The 22,244-nt window shown below is 38.8% G+C and overlaps 1 protein-coding gene across 16 annotated transcripts in view; it reads left to right on the forward strand.

Moving 5' to 3' along the window:
* LDB2 (LIM domain binding 2) overlaps positions 1-22,244 on the forward strand; it is a 220,096-nt gene that overhangs the window by 65,061 nt on the left and 132,791 nt on the right. For all 16 annotated transcript variants that reach the window (XM_056326458.1, XM_056326457.1, XM_056326463.1 and 13 more), the window contains one exon: positions 13,448-13,550. In XM_056326458.1, the coding sequence (XP_056182433.1) occupies positions 13,448-13,550 (103 nt within the window). The remainder of the gene's footprint in view (positions 1-13,447; positions 13,551-22,244) is intronic.

Here is a 22,244-nt window from a genome sequence, read left to right on the forward strand (position 1 = left end):
TGTGGATCCATATGTTCTGGGCTGAGCTTGACATAGGCTTTCCCATGTCTAAGAAGACATTAGCACTGAATCTCTTCTGATTTTCTGGGTCACTCTCAGATAACAGCTCCTCTAGCAGTTGCACATTCCTAGAAATGGGACCATGTAGCTTCTTGGCTTTGTCAGGGCTACTGCTGCCTTCTCAGGCTCTTTAGTAGTCTGGGCACACATCTTCTAGAAAAGCTCTGAAGCTGTAGGTATCCTGGGTTTACAGCACTCTTGAGGATCACATAGTACTTTAAAAAAATAAACAAATAAATTAGGGTTCTGAACACGTTTATTGCTTATTTTAGCTAAAACTGCACAGCTGTAGCAAAACAAACAAACAAACAAACAAACAAAAAACCCAAAAACCCAACCCCAAGCCCCACACTATATGCTTTTGTTACGACATGAGGATTTAGATCTTTGAAATTAGGTCTGAGCTGCCCGAGAAGTGCATTCCTATACATAGCTGCTTTATTTCACTCTCCTCTGCAGCAATTCTGTGCATGATTCACCATGTTATGCAAAAATGTTTTTCTTCTTAAAATAGTTTTCTGTGTGTTTGAGTTTTCTTGCAGACTTCATCTTCTTTATGGTTTTAAAAGGCTGTATCAACACTGGTATTTTTGTTTAGGCTATAGATATGCACCATGTCTCTAGATCCTGTTCCTTAAAGAAGTTGGGGGGGAAGGCAATTGCTTTTCCCAAGGCTTTGCTTGCTCTTTGTCAGAAGATGCTTTCATCTGGAAGGCAATGAAGCTAAAAATCTACATCAGCAGTCCCAGGTATCACTCACTCAGCTCTCAGACCAATATTAACGTTAAAAATCAGAAAGACCATTAGTTTTCACAATAGAGCTTGTCAACTGGCATGAACACACCAAGGAAGTCCAAAGTTTCTAAGCAAAATCCCAAGCTTTCTGTAAGCAAGTTTTCCAGATTGTCACATGCACATGGTCAATGTTTATATTGCTTTACATCCTACAACTTCATACGAAGAAATTTTGAAAGCATTAGAAAATAGACAAGGCCAAATACCATCTATTGGAAGGTAAGAAATCTCAAATGAATCACTTTTACTGCTGATCTAAGAGGTCCACAGTCTGAAGTGATAGGCTATGGTTCATAGGACACTAGTCCTGTGATGAAAAGACATTTAAAATTTCATTAGATGTTTATGGACCCAGAGGTTAGGCTCCAGTGGATTATCATACACAACATAAAGATTATTTTTTTAAAAAAGAAAAAAAAGGATTAAACACTGACCTGTTATGATCTTTTGACTAGATCATATTGGGTCTCTGCTACAAGGATGACCTTAGTGGGTGATTTCCCTGACATATGTAGTTCACACTTGGCCTTGCTTGCTTTGTTTAAATTTAGATTTATACATTTTTCATTTTTAAGCTGCAGGGTAGCTAGTAAGTAGACATTTTTAGTAAATAATTGCTCATGTTGCTACTAGTTGACTGACAGCAAATAAAATCCTACAAGGATTTTTATACATTTTGGTGGTAGTGATACAGCTAAGTGGCCACTTGGTAGGTGAGAGCTTTGTTTGTCTAGGGTTTTAGCATAATCATTAAATCACAGCTTTCTCTAATTGCTTCAGCTGCAGCCAAACTCAGTTGGATGGGATTCTGTAGCAAATGGAATTCTGTCACATTCAATATCGGTGTTTGCTTTATTAAATAGCATTTCTCTGGGGACCTGCATAGACTTTTGGAGTTTTAATTTGTTACAGTATGTAATAGCTGGCTTCTGTAAAGGAATTGTTCACCAAACTACATTCTTATTACTACTGATAATAATAAGATGCTTTTTTACTTTAAGTGAGGTTGACAAGATAAGATATGCCATTTATAAGAAAGCTGTACTTACTTTGCTCAGTGCAGACCAAGTTTGGAAAGGGAGCCCTTCTTGGCAAGCATAAATTCTCCCATTTCTTTTGAAGTGAAAATTTAAAGTTAATAATTAAAACAAACACACAAAAACATTCGGTTATCAAAACCTCTGGGTTTCCCAAAGTGTGCTTCAATCTCTCTTTCTTTCAGTGCCTTTCAGGACTGGAATTAAATATCCTTTGATTCAGCAACCTTAACACCCTTGCCAGTGATCTGTTCCACTGTTATAAAATACTGTAGCAGCAATAACAGTAAAAGTTTTGGTTCTAAGTAGTTTTTTCATTATAAGCAGGTGATTCAGACATCTCCATTTGAATCAGAGTTTTAACTTATAAATGTAAATGCCAGTTTAAAAAGTTCACTACCCTGTGCTTCTCACCATCAAAACTTGTAAACCGTGATGTGTACTGAGAATCCATGAGCGTCTTAAGCAAAACCCATCCTCGCTTTGTGGGGGCAACCTGGAGTCCTGATTGTTGTACCTTCATTAATCAGCCTTACCTGTCACATGCCTGTTGGTGAGTGTTATGTCCTTGAGAAGGATAGCGCTACATGACAGAAACAGGGAGTGACCGAGTGATCTGACGGTAGCAGAATGATACATGAGAAATGGCAACATCTGATGTGTTGTCTTGATTTGGGATTTCCTTATATTTCAGATTTCTGAGGATGTAGGAAGGTGCATATCAAGAATTCTGCCTCTAGTTTAATTGTACTTTGTACAGGAATTTTGTATCTGAATACAGGGTGAGATAAAACACAGGACCCGAGGGACTTTATTGGCAACTATGGTTAGCCGGGGAGTGAAGTTAGGAAGCCAGGCAAATAATCACATCTTCTTCATTTAAAGCATTTCATACTGGCAGAAATCTTTAACCAGTGCTCCAGCTTCTGTCTGCCACTCGGAGATTTTTATATGAAACAGCAGGAACCTGGCAGCCTGGAGATCTTTGAGTGCTGCAAGCAAAAAACTTGAACATCATTTGTAGGTTTTCCTGCCAAGACTGTAAAAATCTAGACAAAGTAGATATGGTTGTTTCACCCAGCTTTTCACTTATGTTTGTCCTTCACTATGTAAGCTCCCAAAACCTTAACCAGTTTTCTTCCAGAATTTTAAATTCTTGCTAGGTACGTACAATAGGATTTATCTTACCTACCTTTATCCCTGTAAAAGTTACATGGCTAGTCTGAACTATTCTCTAGGCTCCCTCTACAGTCAGTGAAGAGACGGATATCTCCAGGAGGCTTTTTATCTCGTATGAATTTAGACAACTGTCTCCGGGTGAAATGAATCCCAGCCCTGTTGTCACCCTCCAGCTTTGATTCAGCAAATGTAACAAGTTCCATACCCATGCTGGGATTTGGAGCCTTGCACAGAATATTCCAACACCTCATTTCCACTGAATTTAATGGAAAATGAATGCATACATATTTTAATTAACTTTGAAAAGCTCAGCCTTATTGTTTGATTAAGTTTGAATGCGCATGTGTTTATATATCAAAACCTACAAGTAGTAAATGTAGCTGTATTACTTTCAAAAACCCAAGCATCTGACAATGCCGTGGTTTAAACCCAAGCAGGAACTAAGCACCATCCACTTGCTCACTCCCACACACCCCCAGTGGGATGGGGAGGAGAACTGTAAAGATGGTAAAACCTGTGGGTTGAGATAAGAACAGTTCAATAATTGGAATAAAATATTGATATTGATAATAATAATCATAACAAATGCAACAACAACAATAATATTGTAATGAAAAGGAAGACAGCAAAAAGAAAGAGAAAAAAATAAAACCTAAAATCCCCAAGTGGTTCACAGTACTGACAGCCCACTGACTGATGCCCAGCCAGTCCTCAAGCAGCGATCGGCTGCTCCTGGCCAGTTCCCCCCAGTTTATGTACTGAGCCTGATTCTCTGTATGGAATATCCCTTTGGCTACTTGGGGTCAGCTGTCCTGGCTCTGCTCCTCCCGGCTTCTCTTTCCCCTGCTCGCTGGCAGAGCGTGGGGACTGAAAACTCCTTGACTTAGGGTAAGCACTGCTTAGGAATAAATAAAAACATCCCTGTGTTATCAACATTATTCTCACACTAAATCTGAAACACAGCACTGCACCAGCTATTAGGAAGAAAATTAACTCTATCCCAGCCAACACCAGGACAGACAACTTCAGCTAATTAGTGGCCCAAATGGCTGATAGGGATGATACTAATTATGCTGTAGTGTTGAAAACTGGACCAAATAGAATCTAAAATATGGATGTAATAACTAAATACCTTTGTGCTACCTTTTTTCTTCTCTCTCTTAAATAGAGTTTAGATTCTGAAACCCACATTTTTTAATATAATATATTTGTGGATAGCATGGCTGCCAGTTGACAAAAATGGCTGTGATTACTAATTCTAATAAGTACCGAATGTATACAGGAATTAACTTGAAATGTACTTTAGCTATGCGTAATCCTTTAAAAAAATCACAAGAGTAGGGCTTCTGAGATGAGTAAAAAATGTGAATTAACTTCTAAGGGACACAATTTGCAGGTGACTATCTCTTTTATGAAGTTATTTGTTAATTCCCACAGGTGGTTTTTTTTTTTTTAACTGAAGAATATGCACTGTTTATGTAAAAAAGATACAGTACTCCTTTTGTTTTTAACACATACCAAAGAACTCAGTTTTGTGCTTTGCTGTTGCTTCTTACCAGAATTTCAGTAAAGAACTGTAACATTTCCTTCTCTGCACTGTCTGGAATTACATCGTGCTGTTACAACTTCTTCGACTTATACCTGAACACCCAGAACCACAGTTATATCATTAAGCACTTAAATGCAGCCAACAATATATAATTTAAAGTGTAGATATGCTTGTAAATAGTAACAAAAGGGTGTAATTTCTTAAATATTTCCCTCTTAAATGTTTTCTCTTTTTCTACCTACTTACTGCTAAGTTAAGCTTTTGCGCATGAGATTACCTGTCCTCTAAAGGAGATGGAACATGCGGTATAGTGGATCTTTTCCACTTCATCTACCTTTCCAAGAAATAACAGCTCTTTGGTTAGACAGAGCTGTCTGACATTGTGATATGCTCTTAGCTGGTTTGCAAAGCTTAATAGGAAGTCATAATCTTTAAATTAATTTGACTTGCAGGCTAACAAATGCATATTTGGATCCCAGTCCAGCAAAGCATTTAAGCATATCCTTGATTTTAAAAGTCTTTACTGAGTCTTTGCAAGAGTTTTCTCAAAGTCTGTAGGGCAGAAGGTGTGTGAGTATCATATGTCTTTTCAACCCATATCATCTTTGTTTATGATAAACCCAACTCTTTGTTGTCGCATTCCTTAGCCCTGTCACCATTTGATACTTTTCCAAGAAGCTGGAATGTAGGTAGAAGCATGGTTTGTCTTATCTGGTTTTCCCTTCCCTACCTGAGCCATTAGACTTGCACAAGAAAGAGGCACACGATATGAAAGCAGTATGTTTTCTTAACTCAGCTGAAGGGCTGCTTCTTACCTTTCAAAATCCTGCCTGTTAGGTTGCAGTTTAGATTGTAGCTGTTCAGAGGCAGGGACCTCGGAAGGTCCCAGCTTTGTACTTGTCTCCAGGATGCGTAGTGCTTTCATGAGACTTCAGTGAACAAAGCGGTGGTGAGAGTCCAGTGTGAAATGGAAGTGTCAAGGACTGTCTTCATCATGTTCCCATTGTAGTATTTAAATGTTGTCAGTAATATTTTTACTTTCACAGTAATAACTGACACAGGCATTTGTGTTTACTAAACTTTAGAGCCTTGGGAGTTGGTGCACTTGGGTAGGTAGACCCAGAGAGACTGTTTTACTAACGTTGCTGGGAATATGACTTTTTTTTTTTTTTTGTGTGCCCCAGTGACATGCAATGTTTGATGCTCTGTATTCACTGGTGGCAATACTAGTTACTGCGTTTTCATTGGGATAGATGGCATAGTAGCTTCCATTTACTTATATAGATGGAAGTAAACAAGGTAAGAAAGAGACCAGGTCAAAATGTCAGAATAAAATAGGAACATTCATATGACTGACGGTGATACAATAGATAATAGACACACTTAATATTCCATCTCTATAAACCATTCTCAAAGGCTGAGGCTGTGGGGTATACTGTGGCAGAATAGACAAGTGTAACTGTGGTTCATTTTTGATAAACACAAAACTCAAGTCTGTGATTTGTCTGCAATGATCGTGGATGGAGAATACTACTAAACCCATTACTGCTCCCAGCCAACTAGACACCTCCTCATGCCTGTTGAAAAGAGGGCTCAAATTTAAAATAACTTTGAATATGGATTTAGCATGCACTCTATATATACCAAGTCCAAACAAGTACTCAGCTATGGGTAGAAGTGTCTATTTTTAACAACTGCACATGATTTAGTTAATGCCCAGTCTTTTTGTTCACAAAGGCAGAATATAGGTCTTATCCATAGAGACCAAGAGCAATCTTATCCCATACACTTAAAAAGGATAAAAGAACTTCTTCTGCTATATATTGATAATGTTGCTGTGAAATATCAAGGATGATGCCATAGTGGTTAAAAGGAAATGGCAGTGGAATATGTCTTGAGCCCAGCTTCATTGCTCTTTTTTCCCTTTTCTTTCTCCTATTCATTCTTGTGCACAAGTTCCAGGAGTGGAAATAATGAATTCAAATTAAAGAAGCAGGTGAAATAACACATTTCATAAATTAACTCTTTCTGCTCTGTACCCCTTATAATGCAGTATTAAACTCTGCGATCAGTGTCTGTTTGCTGTAGGTGAACGGTGGAACATGCACAGAGTGAATATTTAAGGATTCGTTTCTCTTTTGTCCACAAGCTGCAGTAAAATTTAAAGAATGACAGATAATTGGTTTGAGACCAGGCATTCTTCTTTGACCGTTATTAGATTGAACCACATAGCACTCTGTCTTATCCTTTCCTGACAACTTAAGTTAGAAGATCTTCATAATTTTAAAGACTCCAATTTTAATATATACAACTTGAAATACATGTAGCATCTGTGTAAACAGAAAAATTGGGTGGCTGACATGTAATGGAATAACTATACTTCTATAGCTGTGTGTAGACTGGTCTTGTGATTTGCCAGCTTAGCGAGCAGTTGCCACAACTACTCTAACAAAAGTCTCTAATTCAGGCATATGTTAGTGGCCAAATAACAAGGTAGAGGTCAACCATCCTTCCAAACATAAGAAAAATATTTCTCTTCCTTGTATCTGTGTCAGCATGCTGCAGTTAATCCGAACCACTGGTATAATTGCCCAGTGTGGACTCGCTATTTGAAAATCCAAGTGGCGCTATGTCAAAGCAGTGTATGTGCAAAGCTGAGCTGTATGACCGGTATTGTTACAACATAATTGTTTTGCTATAGCGATGCTCATTCCCACATCCCTGGGTTCACAGAAAATGGCATGAATCAATTTGCGTATTTTGCAAAGCCTTTTTTTCTTTTTTCCTTTTTTTTTTTTTTTTGTTTCTCACAATTTTGTCTGAAACCAAATAATTAATGTTTAATTTTCACAGTTCCCCATTCAGAAAATGAGCTGTTATGAGCTGTTACTGCTTCCCCCCCCCCCATTTTGTTGCCTTATAGTGGAGTGGTTTATAGGCAATAAAAATCAGATTCTTGCTATATAAAGAATTTCCAGTGGATCTGTAAGAGTAGCTTTCCATTACAAGCTTTTCCCTGTAATTCCATTGGATTCTTAAAGTGGATTCAGATTTACATGAGAAGCAGCAACGTTGCCCCCATTTTGCACCGGAGTCAGTCTCTCTGGGGCGGCATTGCTATGGGGATCTCTTGCATGGCTATATTCTGCTTTTTCAGTAAAACAGAAACTTGGTGTTGTTTCTTTACTGTACAAATGAAGATAAGTTCCAAAGTGGAATGTAAACAATAATTTAATTATTAAGTAAGCTGAAGAAACTGATATGTTTTGGGCATTGAGCAGAGTTTTGGCAAGAAGTTGCAAGTATATAATGGAACAGAAAACTACTTATGGCCAAAGCCAAGTCCTAAAATCTTTCTGCCAGTTTTACTACATATTGTTTGAGAGATGGCATCCAGCCACACAAGTAAGTGAAATAAATGCAAGCAACACCATTAAAACTGTGAATATGTGTGAAATAACAAATGGAAGGAATAGAGTCGGGCATTCCTGGCAGGGGGAGGGGAGCTGGAGATTCTGTGAGAGACCACTAGCTGCAAGATTAAAGGTGTCTTTAAAGCTATGTAAAATGTGCTTTATGTTTAAAGATAAAATGGGATAGAATAACAAATGCAAAAGCAAAGATGGTCCTTCCAGACTAGCCCTGGGCAACCAGATTGGTTGGTCCCCTTTTTCAGGTGCCTTTACTAACTACAGGGTATCATATAGTGCCAGCAAAGATACTGTGAATGTAAGATAGGTGTGTGTCTTGTACCTGTGTGATAACAGACAGAGCCATTTGGCTATATAGGTTTGCCACCTACATACTGTATGTGAGTATTCTGTTCTTTGACTCTGTTCATACTGTTTCCAAGAAAATACATTTAAGACTCAAAATATCAGTATTCCACATAGAATTTTTACGTATAGAAAAAAACCCCTATGCCAGATTATAAAAAAAATTGTGCACTGCACAATCTACAGGTCAGTACTCAACTGTCCAAATGTATAAAATTAAGATATATAGATCCCTGTTAATTTGTTACTCCTGTGACATTTATATTGGAACTGTAACGTGTTCGGTAGACTCAAGATGGGTCTAATTTAAAGCTAATGGGGAAAATTATTGGTTTCTTGTATTCAGGTATTTTATTTTTAAAAGTCTGTCAGTGTGCTCTGAGTATAAACATTAATGTCAGATTTTTTTATTGTACTTATCTTGTGAGTTTCATAATTTGTAATGGCTGTGCAGTTTTTACAGGTGTATTTAATGGCAAAATCTTATCTGGAACTGCATTTTAAAAGCTCAAGTATAGTTTGATTTGCTGGGAATGGGAGGAGGGGAGGAATACCATTCTCTCCTTGGGGAGACAGCAGTTTCCTCATGCAGCATTAACTTGAAAGACTATGAGAAGTGTGTATGTTGCCAACAGGAGTGTGGATGTATAGAGTTCTGAAAATAGTAAGTGTCAATAGGGAAGGGTTGCAGGTGCCAGAAGAAAAATGTAAGCTCCCAAGGGGCACTATCTCTTTTTATTTTTGCCTTGTCCAATGCCAAGCCACATAAGTTGATGTTAGAAATTCAGTTCTTAGCTGAAAAGTGATTATATAAGAAAAAGGTCCCATTTCAGAACAGATGTGTTTCCTGTGTGTATTCAGAACTGCATTTATTTGTTTCCATGACTCTCGTTTTAATATACTATTTACACCTGTCATATGTGTACAGCCAAAAGCGATGTGAGGGAGAAAACCAAAATCTGCTTCTCGCTGGGCATAAGCCATGGAGCTGCACGATGGGGCAGCTCCGCCTGAGGCTTGGAGGCAGCAGGAACTCTCTCTCCGCTCTTCTTGGGAGCACGGTAGCCATGCTCTGTACCTCTTCCCATCTCCAAAACACCAGTCTAGAAATCTGTAACAGGGGATTAAACCCCTTAACTCACAATGGCAGCAAAACTGAGCTGATTATTACTTCTTCTGTCCTTGTTAGCCACTAAGGACAAGTGATGGCTTTTCTTTGTAGCAATCTTTTCATATGGTTGAAGGCTGTCATCACATTTCCCGTAAGCTGCTTCTGTCTTATACTAGACATAGCTAGGCCCTTCCGCCTTGCTTCCTATGAATGCTTTGGGGTTGGCTTTTTTGTTTGCTTATGTCTTTAAACTCAATGGTTCCTGTTGTTCTCAGCTAAATTCTTTAAGACTGGGTGGCCCAGGCCTGGCCACAGTACTCCAGAAATGTTCCAGTTGAAGTCTTTCCAGAGATATGTTTGCTGGAGTGGAAGGGAATTGCATCTAAGACAGCTCCCTTATTCACAAGAGCAACAGATTGCTGATATATTTACTTTATGATCTGGACCATTTTCTATAGTACTGCTTAATCAGTTATTCCCCATTTTGTAGTTGTGCTTTTGTCACTTTATTGAATTTCATCTTCACTTCAGATAATTTCTGCAATCTATCAAAATCATTTTGAATTCCAGTTCTGTCCTGCAAGGTATCTGCATCCTCTCTCGAGCATGGTTTCATGTACTGACTTTTTACATGAACTCCATTCTGCCTTCCAAGTCATTAAACAAAAATAAAGGAATTTGGAGAAAATGGCATAGGCTCGGTTGGCCTTATATTCCAGTTGCAAGATCTATTTTGGTTCAGCAGTCACCATCACAGGCAAGTAGGAGAGCCTCATTTGGCTTGCAGACTCTTAATCATGTGAGTGTGTAAGGTGTAAAGAAGAACCCAGCTTGACTCTCAGATCACACAGTGAACGTGGGACTATTAGATGGAGGGGGAAAAAGAACATCATTGTATTTAAAGTCTGATTACATTTGCCAAAGAAATCAGAGTCAGGGAAAAATATTGAAACCCTAGGATTCCATTTACTTGGAGACCCTATTCAGAGTTGAGCCATGCTTCAAATTACAAATAATACTAGGGTGGAGGGGATCAGAGGGAACAATGACAGTTGCGGCAGAGGACGTTTTGCTGCTTGGGTAGCTGGCTACAGCAGCATGGCATCCTTACTGCTGACCCAACTTGCTGGCTGTCTCTGCCCTCTTCTCTCCTTTGACACATTCCTGAAGTTTATTTTAATACAAATTTTTTTTAAAGTATTAGGGGTTTTTTTGTTATGTTTAGGCCATTATTTCAATGTTTGAGCATGTGAGTGCACTACGTGAAAGGGAGGTTGCCATGGTAATTTCTCATTATTGTTGAATAGAAAAATAATTACTCTGGCAAAATCCCCCGTAACCTGTCAGAGCATAAGTTAAAGATGCCTGGGGGCAGCCTTGCCTTCACCATCCCCTTTTTGTAAAAAAAAAAAAGGAGATGATTTTATTATTACTCTTTTTTTGGTAATAACTGGATCCTTTTTCAGCTTGGCTAGGGGACACCTCATTCGGTTTTGTTCACGATTTGGCTGTGAGAGTAGTTGGGCCCACCTGTGACAAGGGTGGAGCATAGAATTAATCAGCAGAGCATATGCAGGCTTGACAGGATTTATGTATTCTGTTAAGGCTTGGGGATTTTTTTGTGGGTGGGGGTGGGGTGTTGCTTTTTCTGTTTTTCCTTCTTCCTGACATAAAATATGCAAAAGCATAAGATAAAGAACTTGGACAGCATCCAAACTGTGACAGGATCTGGACGTTTCATCTATCCAGGGAGGGAATCTACAGTAATTCCATCTCCACGTTTTCCTTGTCTTCAGACTTCTTGGAAGCAAGAGTGAGTGCAAATATGTGTGGTTTTGAGGTGAGGCCCTGCACTTTCCTTGCATCTTCTCCGTCTTTCCCGTGTGCCTTTGCATCCCCACTATGTCATGTTCTGCTTTTGCCTCCCATGTCATTGGGTGCTGCATCAGTAGATCCAGTGATACTCAACTATTGAGTTAACGAGAGTGCAAACGTGGTATGTGGCATTTCTTACATCCTTCTCTCCTCTCTTCCTTCCCTATGACAATTATGTCCAAAAGATCCCTGTTAATACGGCAGCCTGTCTTGGCAAATGGCAGAGAGTGGTAGCTCCTAATTACTTATTGGACAATACACTCTGGTATGGGCTTATAATGTCCCCCACCAGGCTGTCCCGAGTGAAGGGTCGGTGCTCTAAGATGTGTTGTTAGAAGCTAGTGGCTGGGCTCCTGTTGAACACCAGCATATATATTCCATTCTTACTGTTTTGGCTACTCACCTTGTCAATGGAGCGTTGATTGCACGTGGGAATACTCGTCCCATTTACACCAGCAAAGAAGAAGGAGCAGCAGCTCTCTGTGGCAACAACTTTCCAAGTTGTGGGGGACGGTTTTGGTACCTCTTTGCGTGACTGAAATTTGAATGAGCACTGCAGGGCCATGATGCTGGGTGTCCTGCCACTGCAGGGTGGGATGAGCCTTGACAAGGAAGGTGAATTACAGGCTTTGACCTAGCCAAGAAGTCTCTTGGGGGTGTCTGGTAGGACCTGAATGCTAAAAATGTCCCTACCCTTTCTCCATTGGGTGCATGACAAAAATCAAAGTGAAGTTGTGAGGCAGGAAAGATACCCTGCTCAGCAGGTTGGAGTGAAATCCAGTAGTAACATCTTCAGGAAAAACAGGAGCAGTACTAAAAACCCCAGCCAGTTATTTCTCTGCATGTGTACGTATAATGGATATGATAGATACATGTTTTGTCTTAAATTGGCATTTTATCTCAGCTTTTTTTTCCTGTGAAGGTAAAATATTTCTGGGTTAGTTATATATTGCGTAGGCACTAAGAGGTACTCAGTGCTTACTATGCTGAATGAAGGTGGCTTTGCACACTGGGAAGGCAGCTGCCCTGAGTGGGATAGAGTGCCTCTGAGGGGTGCAACTGGGGCATCTTCAGAAGCGTATTTCCTGCTCTGTTGCTTATCCTGTGTGCTGCATGCGATTTAAATCACAGGGCCTCAAAGGAGCAGAAGAGGCTGCACCAAACATTTCAAATCCAGCTGTTAAATATACCCATAGCTTTTGAATGAAACAATTAGTAGATTCGGTTGTTGCCCGACTTCTCTGAAAAGCCTTGCGGGCTGGACCACTTGCACAGGTGCTAGACGTTGAGGTTTGGGTGCCTGTGGTCGGTCACCGAGGTCTGAAGATGCCTGGTTCAATTGTCAAAGTAGTGGTGTATGGGTATATGCTTTACATTGTACATTATATTAATAATTGCTATGTTCCAGCTATGTGTATTACTGTAAGTCAAAGTATACAGAGGTCATCTTAAAATATTGTTTTCACTTCGTGTATCGCACTGGAAAGTAAAGATTTCTCACAACAACTACATTTAAGTAACTAGCTGGTATTTAATTAACCCGCAGTACCATTGTATTTATATTAAATGCATTGGAGTGGAATGGCTATTATATTTAGTTTCTAAATAACTTTCTTGTCAGCTCATGCTGATAATCGGGTTATGTAGCATTATAGAATTAAGTACTGAGGTTTTTTCATTATTAGGACCAAGCATTTGAGATACACAGCTCAGAATAGGGGGTGGGGAGGGGGGAAGTCATAATCGCTTTATTTGCAACTGATTTATAAAATCGTTTTTAACATTTGAAGAAAAACCTGTGTTTATGAGAACAAAAGTTTTTACATATTTAATATGCTTGATAAAATGAAAGTTTATTGTATAATAAACTCAGCATTTTAGCTTTTTTCTTAAACTAGAAATGAATTTTATCTAGGAAAATCAGTTTGAAATATCATATAGACATCTACACCGCAAAATGATTGGTAAAGCGCAAACTATGTGTGATCCCGTCGAATTTCTTTTACAAAGGATGAACATATTTTCATTTTGCCTCCTGTTAAGTGAATGATCTGTTGCTTCCTAGGATAGTGACAACCTCTGGTGGGATGCCTTTGCAACTGAATTTTTTGAAGATGATGCAACTTTAACCCTTTCATTTTGTTTGGAAGATGGACCAAAGCGATACAGTAAGAGATATATTTTTTGTTCAAATTTTAAGCCTGAGTTTCTAAACACAGTTTTATCTGTAAGAGACAGATGCAACCCTGGCAATGACAGAGTCACTTGTTTGTATTCAGTGACCATCAAATTTCATTAAAGAATTGCATGGGTTGAGAATCCATCTTTTGTGGAATTCCTCTGACTCTTATTACATGAAAATAAATCATTTCCTAGTGGAGTAGGGCAAATAATACAATATAATAATTGGAATTTTAAAATTAATTTGCAATGGCTGTACTTGCACTCTTTAATTTGGTTTCCACAAACATTCAAGTGTTGAGTCTTGTGGGCAAAATTATTCATGGAAAGGGAACTTTGTAGCAAGTTTCAGTAGTGTTGCTGGAAGGGCTTCCAGATTTAAACAGGGATCATAAAAACAAAAATACCAAAAGCTATATCCTTGCTGGTGTAGCTAATCATTATTCCATCAGCTGTGTGGATCTATGCTGTTTGCACACATTGAGGACCTGCCCTGGGTATTGTCTGAACAGCAGTGGAAGTCTAGAATACTCTCAATCAAGCACTAAATGAAAGCTTGAATAACAGTGAGGCAGTGAATAAACCTGATGGCATTGGCATCCATTGCCTGCATATGCTGAGCAGCAAAAAGGGGTAAAATTCATCGACCAAATTGTTTGTAGTGAATAATTCACTCAGCTTTAGCACTAAGCAACAGCGAGATAAGTAAATATTGAAAGACTGCGTTGCCCATTGTTTCACTCCATTCAGAGTGACCCCTGCTTCATGGTGACAGCTTGTACTCTCTACTTAATGTCCTGAGTCTTGTGAGGTTCTTTTTCGTGAGAGTGACTGATTGTCAGCGTATCATTCACATAGTTCTAATTCCTTTTATCAATTATCTCAGGTATTTATTTGACAAGTGTTACCTTCTCCTGGAGAAAAAATAACAACCGCTTTGAACGCACATTCTGGGATTAGTGTTGACAGAATTACAGTTTCTTGCCTTTCAAAGCAAGTGATAACTCTGTAAAGGTCCTCAAATTACAGCCTATAGCAACATTGGTAACAGCTGATCTGTCCTGATTAGGTTGAGTCAACTTGTCAGATATCAGATTTGCTAGTTGTGTTATCAGTCCAGAAGGCACAGATACATCAGCAGAAAAGCAATTAATGTCCAGTTAGATCAGAGGGAGTTGTGTTTCTGGAAAAGAGTGCTGCATATGAAAGAATCTGTCAAAGAGCAAAATATTCCTGTTGTCACAAATGCTTGATAATGGTTGTGCTATCTGGAACAGTTTGGTATGTGGCAATACTGTGATTCTTAGCATTGTTGCTGATAAGCCTGATTGAAAGATCAAGTTACTGTAGACACATTTTTAAAAGCGACTGGCACACAGGATTTTTCCTCTGGTTTTAATTTGTGACCTCTGCACAAACTTTTGTTGCTCTTGGTGTTATTCTCACCATCTGCCATTAAAACTTAGCATTAGGGCTCTATCTGTTCATTCATGTTTCCTTTCCTTCGTTAGTAAATATTTACGTAATGCTGAACTACAGTGTTAGTGATTCTTTCTGATGCACCCAGTATTCCTGTTTAGTGATACTTGAAAAAGCATGCTTGAGCCGTTCCAGTCTGGGACTTCCATTGCCCCCTGAGCAGCCTTTGAGAGCCGCCTTGGGGGTGCTGTGTCCCTACCTGGGACACCTCCAGCATTGCTCGTTGTTAAGAGCTTGTTGTTAAGAGCAACCCTCTCTTCCTATTAGGAAAGTTTGTGTCCAAAACTACGTCCAGGAGTTGAGAACAGAGCAGTCTGCTCCCCTTTGGGTGCGAACATTAGTTGACAATCGCTTCTACCTGTAGCAGGTTCTTGCTGAGCACAGAGACCTGATCGAAGTCTCTGTTTTGCCTGCCCGACCATGCACATGCTCCATGGCGACTATGGAGGGTCTTGGCATCTCCCAAAAGACCATAATGTCACCCAGTACCCTTCTTCCAAGTAACTGGTCACTGGCCAGTGGTCTGGGGCTCCTGTTAGGTGTGCCAGAGTATGCTGAGTGGTGGCAGCACCAAGTGTGGAGTTTTGGAAGATGAAACAAGTGCCTGGTCTCCATCCATGCTGTCTGCAGCAAGACACTTCCTCCTTGCCCAGTGTGCATAGTCTTTAGTGTGTAGTGGGAATGAAAATCGTTGGAACTGGCTGAGAGGGAAGAGAAAAGACAGAAGGCAGAAACAGTAATGGAGGGTACCAAGATTAGGCCCTAGTAAAGAGAAATAGGCACACTTTGAGAAGTGATTTGTAGAGCTGAAGGTGATGGAAGATGCCAACCTCTTGCCTTTGCTCCAGGATTCAGCTCAAAATTGCCTGCTTTTGTCTTGCTTCAGCCTGTGAGAGATCTGCTTACATCTCTGACTTCAGTTGTGGCTGCCACCTCATTTTCTTCCCTTTGGGTGATTGATGGTTTCCCTCTATTAGGTATTATAAAATTCTCTTCTGGAGGAAAAAAAAAAATCCAGAAAATATCTTTTGGGGGGGTGTGTGTGGAGAAAGAACAAATAGTTTTTCATTGTCCATGGCCACAGTTTTTCTCTGGCTTGTGACAGTTCCCAGCCTTTTCCTCTCCTTGTTCTCAGGGGCTATCCGGATCTTGCCTTAAGCCACTGGAGATGAGGAGTAGCACAGTGTTTTGCCCCAGGTTCATTCTCCAGAGCCCCAGGAGCACTGTGGGAGGCTGCTGGAAACTTGCATATTGTCTTCTTCTCTAATCTTGACTGCACTTCCCAGACCCCTCTGGGATCTTTTTTCCGTGCTTGCTTTAAACTTTTCCTTTCCTCGAGTTTCTTACCGCAGCCTTTTTCTCAGTCGGTGCTGTCTGCCCTCTGCTCTCACCTGGACAGCCCAATCCCACAGCCAGAGCAAATGTCCAGGGCATGTGAGTCAGGCCTGTAAATTATAGTGTGTTACAAGATTTAGAAAAAAAATACTACTTTTACTTGCCTCCAATTTGTTTTAACTTTTAGTATGCAGTTCTGTCAGAGAAACTGTAAGGGTTGTAAACTCACTTTTTTTTTTTTTTTTGTCTCAGAAAAGTAAGCTGCTTATTTAATTTCATGGCCCCAAACTGAAGCTTTACAAAAAACACCAAATATTTTTAGGCTGCCTTTTGCATTATGAGTGTTTTACAGCACTCAGCTCATCTCCATACTGAAAAAAAGCAGTTTTCTTCACTTTGCTACTCTCACTGTTGAGTCTGCGAGGTTTCTCTTTGACTATCAGCTCTGAGATTCTTTAATTTGTAGGGGAAAATAGGTATGGGTCAAAGTGGGGGTTTTAAGTCACTGGGTTATGTTTACTTCGCTTGGTATGAGACAGCACTATGTACTGATACTCAGGAGAGCTTTAAATGTGCCTGTATATCTGTGTGGCGCAGCATGTAAAGATACTTACTTATGCCCTGGGAAGAGTAAAGGTCTGTTAGTTCAGTGATCCACCAGTGCTAATTAATTTGATTGCCAGGTTTGTTAGATATGGACCAGTTATCTTTGCAGAACATTATTCTGCCTTGGGTAGATGTGAACTTGGAGCCCAGCTCAACTTCCCATGCGGAGATTCTGTGTTAGACCTGAAATTGTTGCTGTGCCCATCTTTGCAGCAGCTCTTTTTGTCTTCAGAATTTTATTTCTTAGATGTAAGAACTTCACCTTCTGCAATTCTTCCTCCCTGGTAGAACATTCAAGAAAGAAGATACTATCTTCTTTCAAACATCCCCTGAAAATGTGTGTTTTTCTCCTGCTTGCTTATACCCCTCAGCTATTCTTTTGGTCTGCTGTTATCTATGAACCCTACTCGCAATATTAAATTCTATGTTGAAATTGAGTTTTAATGAGAAAAATGACAGAAAATAAAAACACTTTTTAATGTAACAAAGGTGTAAAATATGTGTGTTTTCTCTAGCCTGGCTTTCTCTAGCATTTTTTGGCTACAGTGAGATGGAGAGAAAGCTCACACATTCTAACGCTTAAAGACTGAGAAAGATTCTCAAAACCAAAGAGATGCTACCTGTTTTAAACCACATTGAACAGTATTTAACAGCAGCTAAGAAGTAAACCTGTGAAATTCATTTTACAGTGAGAGCAAAAAGAAAATTGCTTTAATTTATTATGCCCTGATTTATTGGGTCAAGAAGTAAATAGGATTTAAACAAAACTAAAAAAAGAAAATATGCCTAATGGAGCCGATTTATTTTTTTTCCTTGTTGTGAATAAAACATTCGTTTCCTGTTAAGAGCCTTCTATCCCTGTAAAAGAGTAAATACTAGACTCTGATCCATTGTTGCCCAGGTTCTTTGTTTCTTAGAGACAAAATATTTCCCGAACAGATAAGAGAAACAAGTTTGATTGACAGCTCTTAGCAGAGTCTCATCAGCTGCTGTGCTGACAGCCTGGTGATGCGCACTGTGCTGATGTGGTAGGGACTGACAGGTGATTGACAGCCCAAGACTGTGGAGACAGGAAAGATGAAGCATGCTCAGTAAGAATAATGTGCAGTGTTTATGCAGCACTGCAGAGAATAGGAGCTAGAAAGTTAACTCTTTCAGAGCAAAGTGACACTGTAACGCATAATGGATGCAGTTGCCACTGAACAGAAAATTAGAGCTTGTCTACATTTCTGTTCACTAAATGCTTTCTGTTTGTGGAGGAGCTATATACTGTGAGGAAGTAAAAGCATGAGCTATCACATTTGTAGCCATACAAAAAAATGCACGTGTGGTAGGTATGATGGAGTCCTCAAAGTGGTTTTATTTAAGCCTATAGATGTAGAATGTATTGAGAATTTCAAGCACTTTTTATGGGCTTCCATCACCCAATTTTATATGGCATTGCATAATGTTACACATCAGAAATTTCAGAAGGAACCAGTTGAGCTCTTTTGCTTTATGTAGCCCTACAAAAATATAGCGATATCAGCTTTATTGTTGCTCTGGATCTGTAGCTGATAATTGAATATGCATTCTGTGTTATAATTGCTACTGCAGTTTGTGCTTGGAATGTACAATATAACTATACCATGCTTTGCGTTTTATGCACTTACTATTCATTTTCTCTATTTGGTCATGAACCCTGCTTGGTTTTTCTTAATTTCTTGATTTTTTTGCTAACTGGAAAGTTAGAGGTAGATTTTGGGGGCAATAGTTTCAGAGTACGGTGAACTTTGGGCCAAATGGTAAAATCATCAGCTTTAACGTGCTTGTTGAAGTTTCTCTGTGTGCCTTTAGAATATATTACATGGCTGTATCTTAGACTTTACTACAAATTACTTAGTGAATGCACAGTGAGTGAGCTGCCGCAGATTCATTGCGCTTTTTTCCCTGTTTATAACCTGTGCGATACAAGTAACTTTACAGCCCTTTGTTGGATAACTTCTGTTCGGGTCAATGATGGAAAGCCATACCTAGTGGTCATTTCTTACAGTCAGGGAACATACTTTGGGGATAAACAGGGAAAATTTGCCACACATTACCCACTTGCTTAACTATTGTCAAAAAGATGGGTTTGAGAGGCTAACGCACTACATTATCAGCCCAGGTTTCTATAAAACTGTCGTCTGGCTTCTCTCACATAACTCTTACAGAGAAAATTAAATTTGCCAAGAGAAACAGATTGCAGTATTTCCAGGAATGCGCTCTTTCTCTTTCCTTTTATTTTTTTCCCAAGGAAATCCCAGTCATTAAACATGATTTGAGCGTTCAGGTACAACACAGTAAATTGGCCTAGCTCAGTAAGTGAGACAGATCATACTGTGCGACTGCCTGGTCTTCATCTTTGTATACCACTCTTCTAGTTTTGCTTTTTTTTCCAAAGTTTCTTAGCAATACTTTTAAGTTTAATTTCAGAACATAGATGAACATTTCATTAAAATCAGGTCTAACAGGTCCGCAAGTGCCTGCGGATCACCGGTAGCACCTCCATCCCCCAGTTAATGATTTCTAATTGATTATTACTTCTTAAAATTGGTATTTTAAGGAGCTCTTAATTCATTTTACGTATGCTTTATTAAAACTATATATTGATAGTTTCTATTAAGAATATAAGGAATGCACTACCAAGTCAAATGCATTACAGGTGTCTAAATGTATTACACCTATGCACTTATCTTTATCACCCAAACTTCTGTAAGCTCATCAAAGAATAAAATGAGATTTGTTTGACAAGACCTATTTTACATAAACCCATGTTGACTGGCATTAATTACATCCCTTTCACTTCAGCCTTTGTCAGTTAAATCCTGTATAATTTTTTTCACTATTTTGTCTGGATTGATATCAAGCAAGTGTATTATGTTATACCGTCACCTGACTGTATAGTGTCCCTTCTTAAATATCAGCACAACAGTAGTGGTTTGGTTTTGTTTTTTTTAATTCCCTCAGTAGCTCTTTTTTTTATTATTATTATTATTTTATAAGACCAGGTAGAAATCTGCAAAAGGAACTCTTAGAACTGCTGATTTTAAAATGTTTACTCCTAGTAGAATCTATTTAAGATCCTTCTTAGCTGCTGATGGACTAGGAAGCACTTTTCATCTCAAGATCAATATTCTTTCCAAAAGTAGAACAAAAATGCTTTTTTATGTATTGATATTAACTTTTTTTTTGTTTCCAAATTAAATTAAGTTTTGAATAAAATTCAAGGTCTGTCTTATTTTCTTTAGCCCATACAGCAGTGGATTTTTCACTGACACATTCAGCACCTGATTCTAATACTTTATATTTCATAATGTGTTTTTACAGAATGCTTTCCCCTTTTTTATCTTTTCTTTTACATACTATATTAATTGTTATTATTATTATTATTCATAATTATCAGGGGTTTTTTCCTTCTAATTGTTGCCTTGATTTTTCCACTAACTTTTTTGCCAAAGTTGTTTTCTTTCTCACAGTATAGTTGTGGCTTTTGGATATCTTACCAAGTCTGTTTAACAGATTCTTAATTTTCATGCATAGTTTTTAGCTGTATTTCGTCCCAGGCAGTTGAGCTTTGGCGAATCCAGTATTTTGAGGCACCAGCTGTATCTCTCCTACTGATTGGGATTACCTTTTCTTTGTCCGTTTGTACTGAATGTACGTTTTAGATGGTATTTGTATAGAAACACGTGATCCGATTGAGAATGTCCAGAGGAAAGCAAGTCTTGATCAGTCTACAGAAGAGAAGACATGGGAAAAAAGAGAGGGGGAAATGGGACATAATAACAAGACCTATCAAGGAAAGGCATGTAGTCTGTTTCAATATGCACGGTGAGCAGAAGAGATGCTAGCCTTAATTTGTATAAAAAAAAGGTACATTGAGAGGTTAGTTTCTACCGATAAGCAAAACGAGGTCCTGGGGCACATTCCCTGGGGAGGCTGTGCAGCTTCCACCAGCTGAGGGGCTGTGTCTGACCTGCATCTCTGGTTCCCTGGAGTCACTGGTCCCAAAGCAAGTGCCAGCTTTCAGCCCAGTTCAGTCTCAGCCATCGTAACAAGTTCTGGAATTATTTTCTCATCTTGGGTGATAAACTTATTGTGATTAAAAACACCCTACTATTTCTCATTTTTAACAACATGAATAATGTTTTTCTAATATTGCTGGCTATGCAAGACTTCCCACAAGAATTTTCCACCAATTTCCTTCAGAACATACATTTTTTTTTTTCTCCATGTTACTGACAGGTGCTGAAGGAATAATTCTTTCTAGTTCCTGGTTTGTGATTAGCAGGTATGAATTAGACCTTCATCTCTGCCCACTGCAGGCTCGCTAGTTAGCATAATGTTCCTGCGCTTTTGAGTTATCGCTACTTTTAAAATACAAAGGGGCTTCTTTACTGTAAAATGCATGTGCAACCTGTGTGCATGCATGTGTGTATACACACAGCCTCGATTAGGTACTCCATGGAAAGGTTTATCATGAAAACTGTTCTATCAACCTCTTTTCCAAGTGTTTTGCAAGTAAATACAAGAATTCAGGTGTTTTAGAAATGGGTATCTTAAATCTTTTCTGCTTGTTACTAAGCATGTTATACAAATCAATGTCAAAGTCCCTATGTCTGTAAAGTGGCACCTGGAAAAGGTCTGCTAAACTCCTAATGTGAATATTGCACAATTATATATAGCCTCTAATTGCAATGGCACACCAAAATCCCAGTCAATCAGATTGATTCTGCTGCTGTATGAACAGATTAAGCGATAAGCTCTCTTTGGGAGAAATCATAATATAATAGGACATGATATATTATAGGAGTCTAGAGTCCATTCAGAGAGCAGGAAGAATAAAAGCAAAATTAACATGAGAGAATCACAGTGATTTATGGGCTTTTTCCCTGCCCAATACAAATAATCCCTTTGTTGTGGTTGGCTTTTGTTCACCCATTTGGTCCAAATTATGTAGTGTTCTGTTCTTTCTCTCTGCTGGAGACCATGTTAATACAATGCTGGAAATCCATGCAAGATAGTGGGAATCAATAGTTTTTTACACCAAAATATTAAACAACTTTTTACTATTCCAAACTCAAGGTAAATAATTTATTTCTTTGCATAGTGTGACAGCAGTTGTGAAGAATAGGTCAGTACTTTTTCTGTTTTGCTGAATAACTGGCAGGCAGATCATTAATATTTTTTTTTAAATTGAGAAATAAAATTGTTGCTATACTATGGTATTTTAAAGTATT

Source organism: Falco biarmicus, chromosome 1 (genome assembly GCF_023638135.1).
Source record: "Falco biarmicus isolate bFalBia1 chromosome 1, bFalBia1.pri, whole genome shotgun sequence".
In the NCBI taxonomy this organism is placed as follows: domain Eukaryota; kingdom Metazoa; phylum Chordata; class Aves; order Falconiformes; family Falconidae; genus Falco; species Falco biarmicus.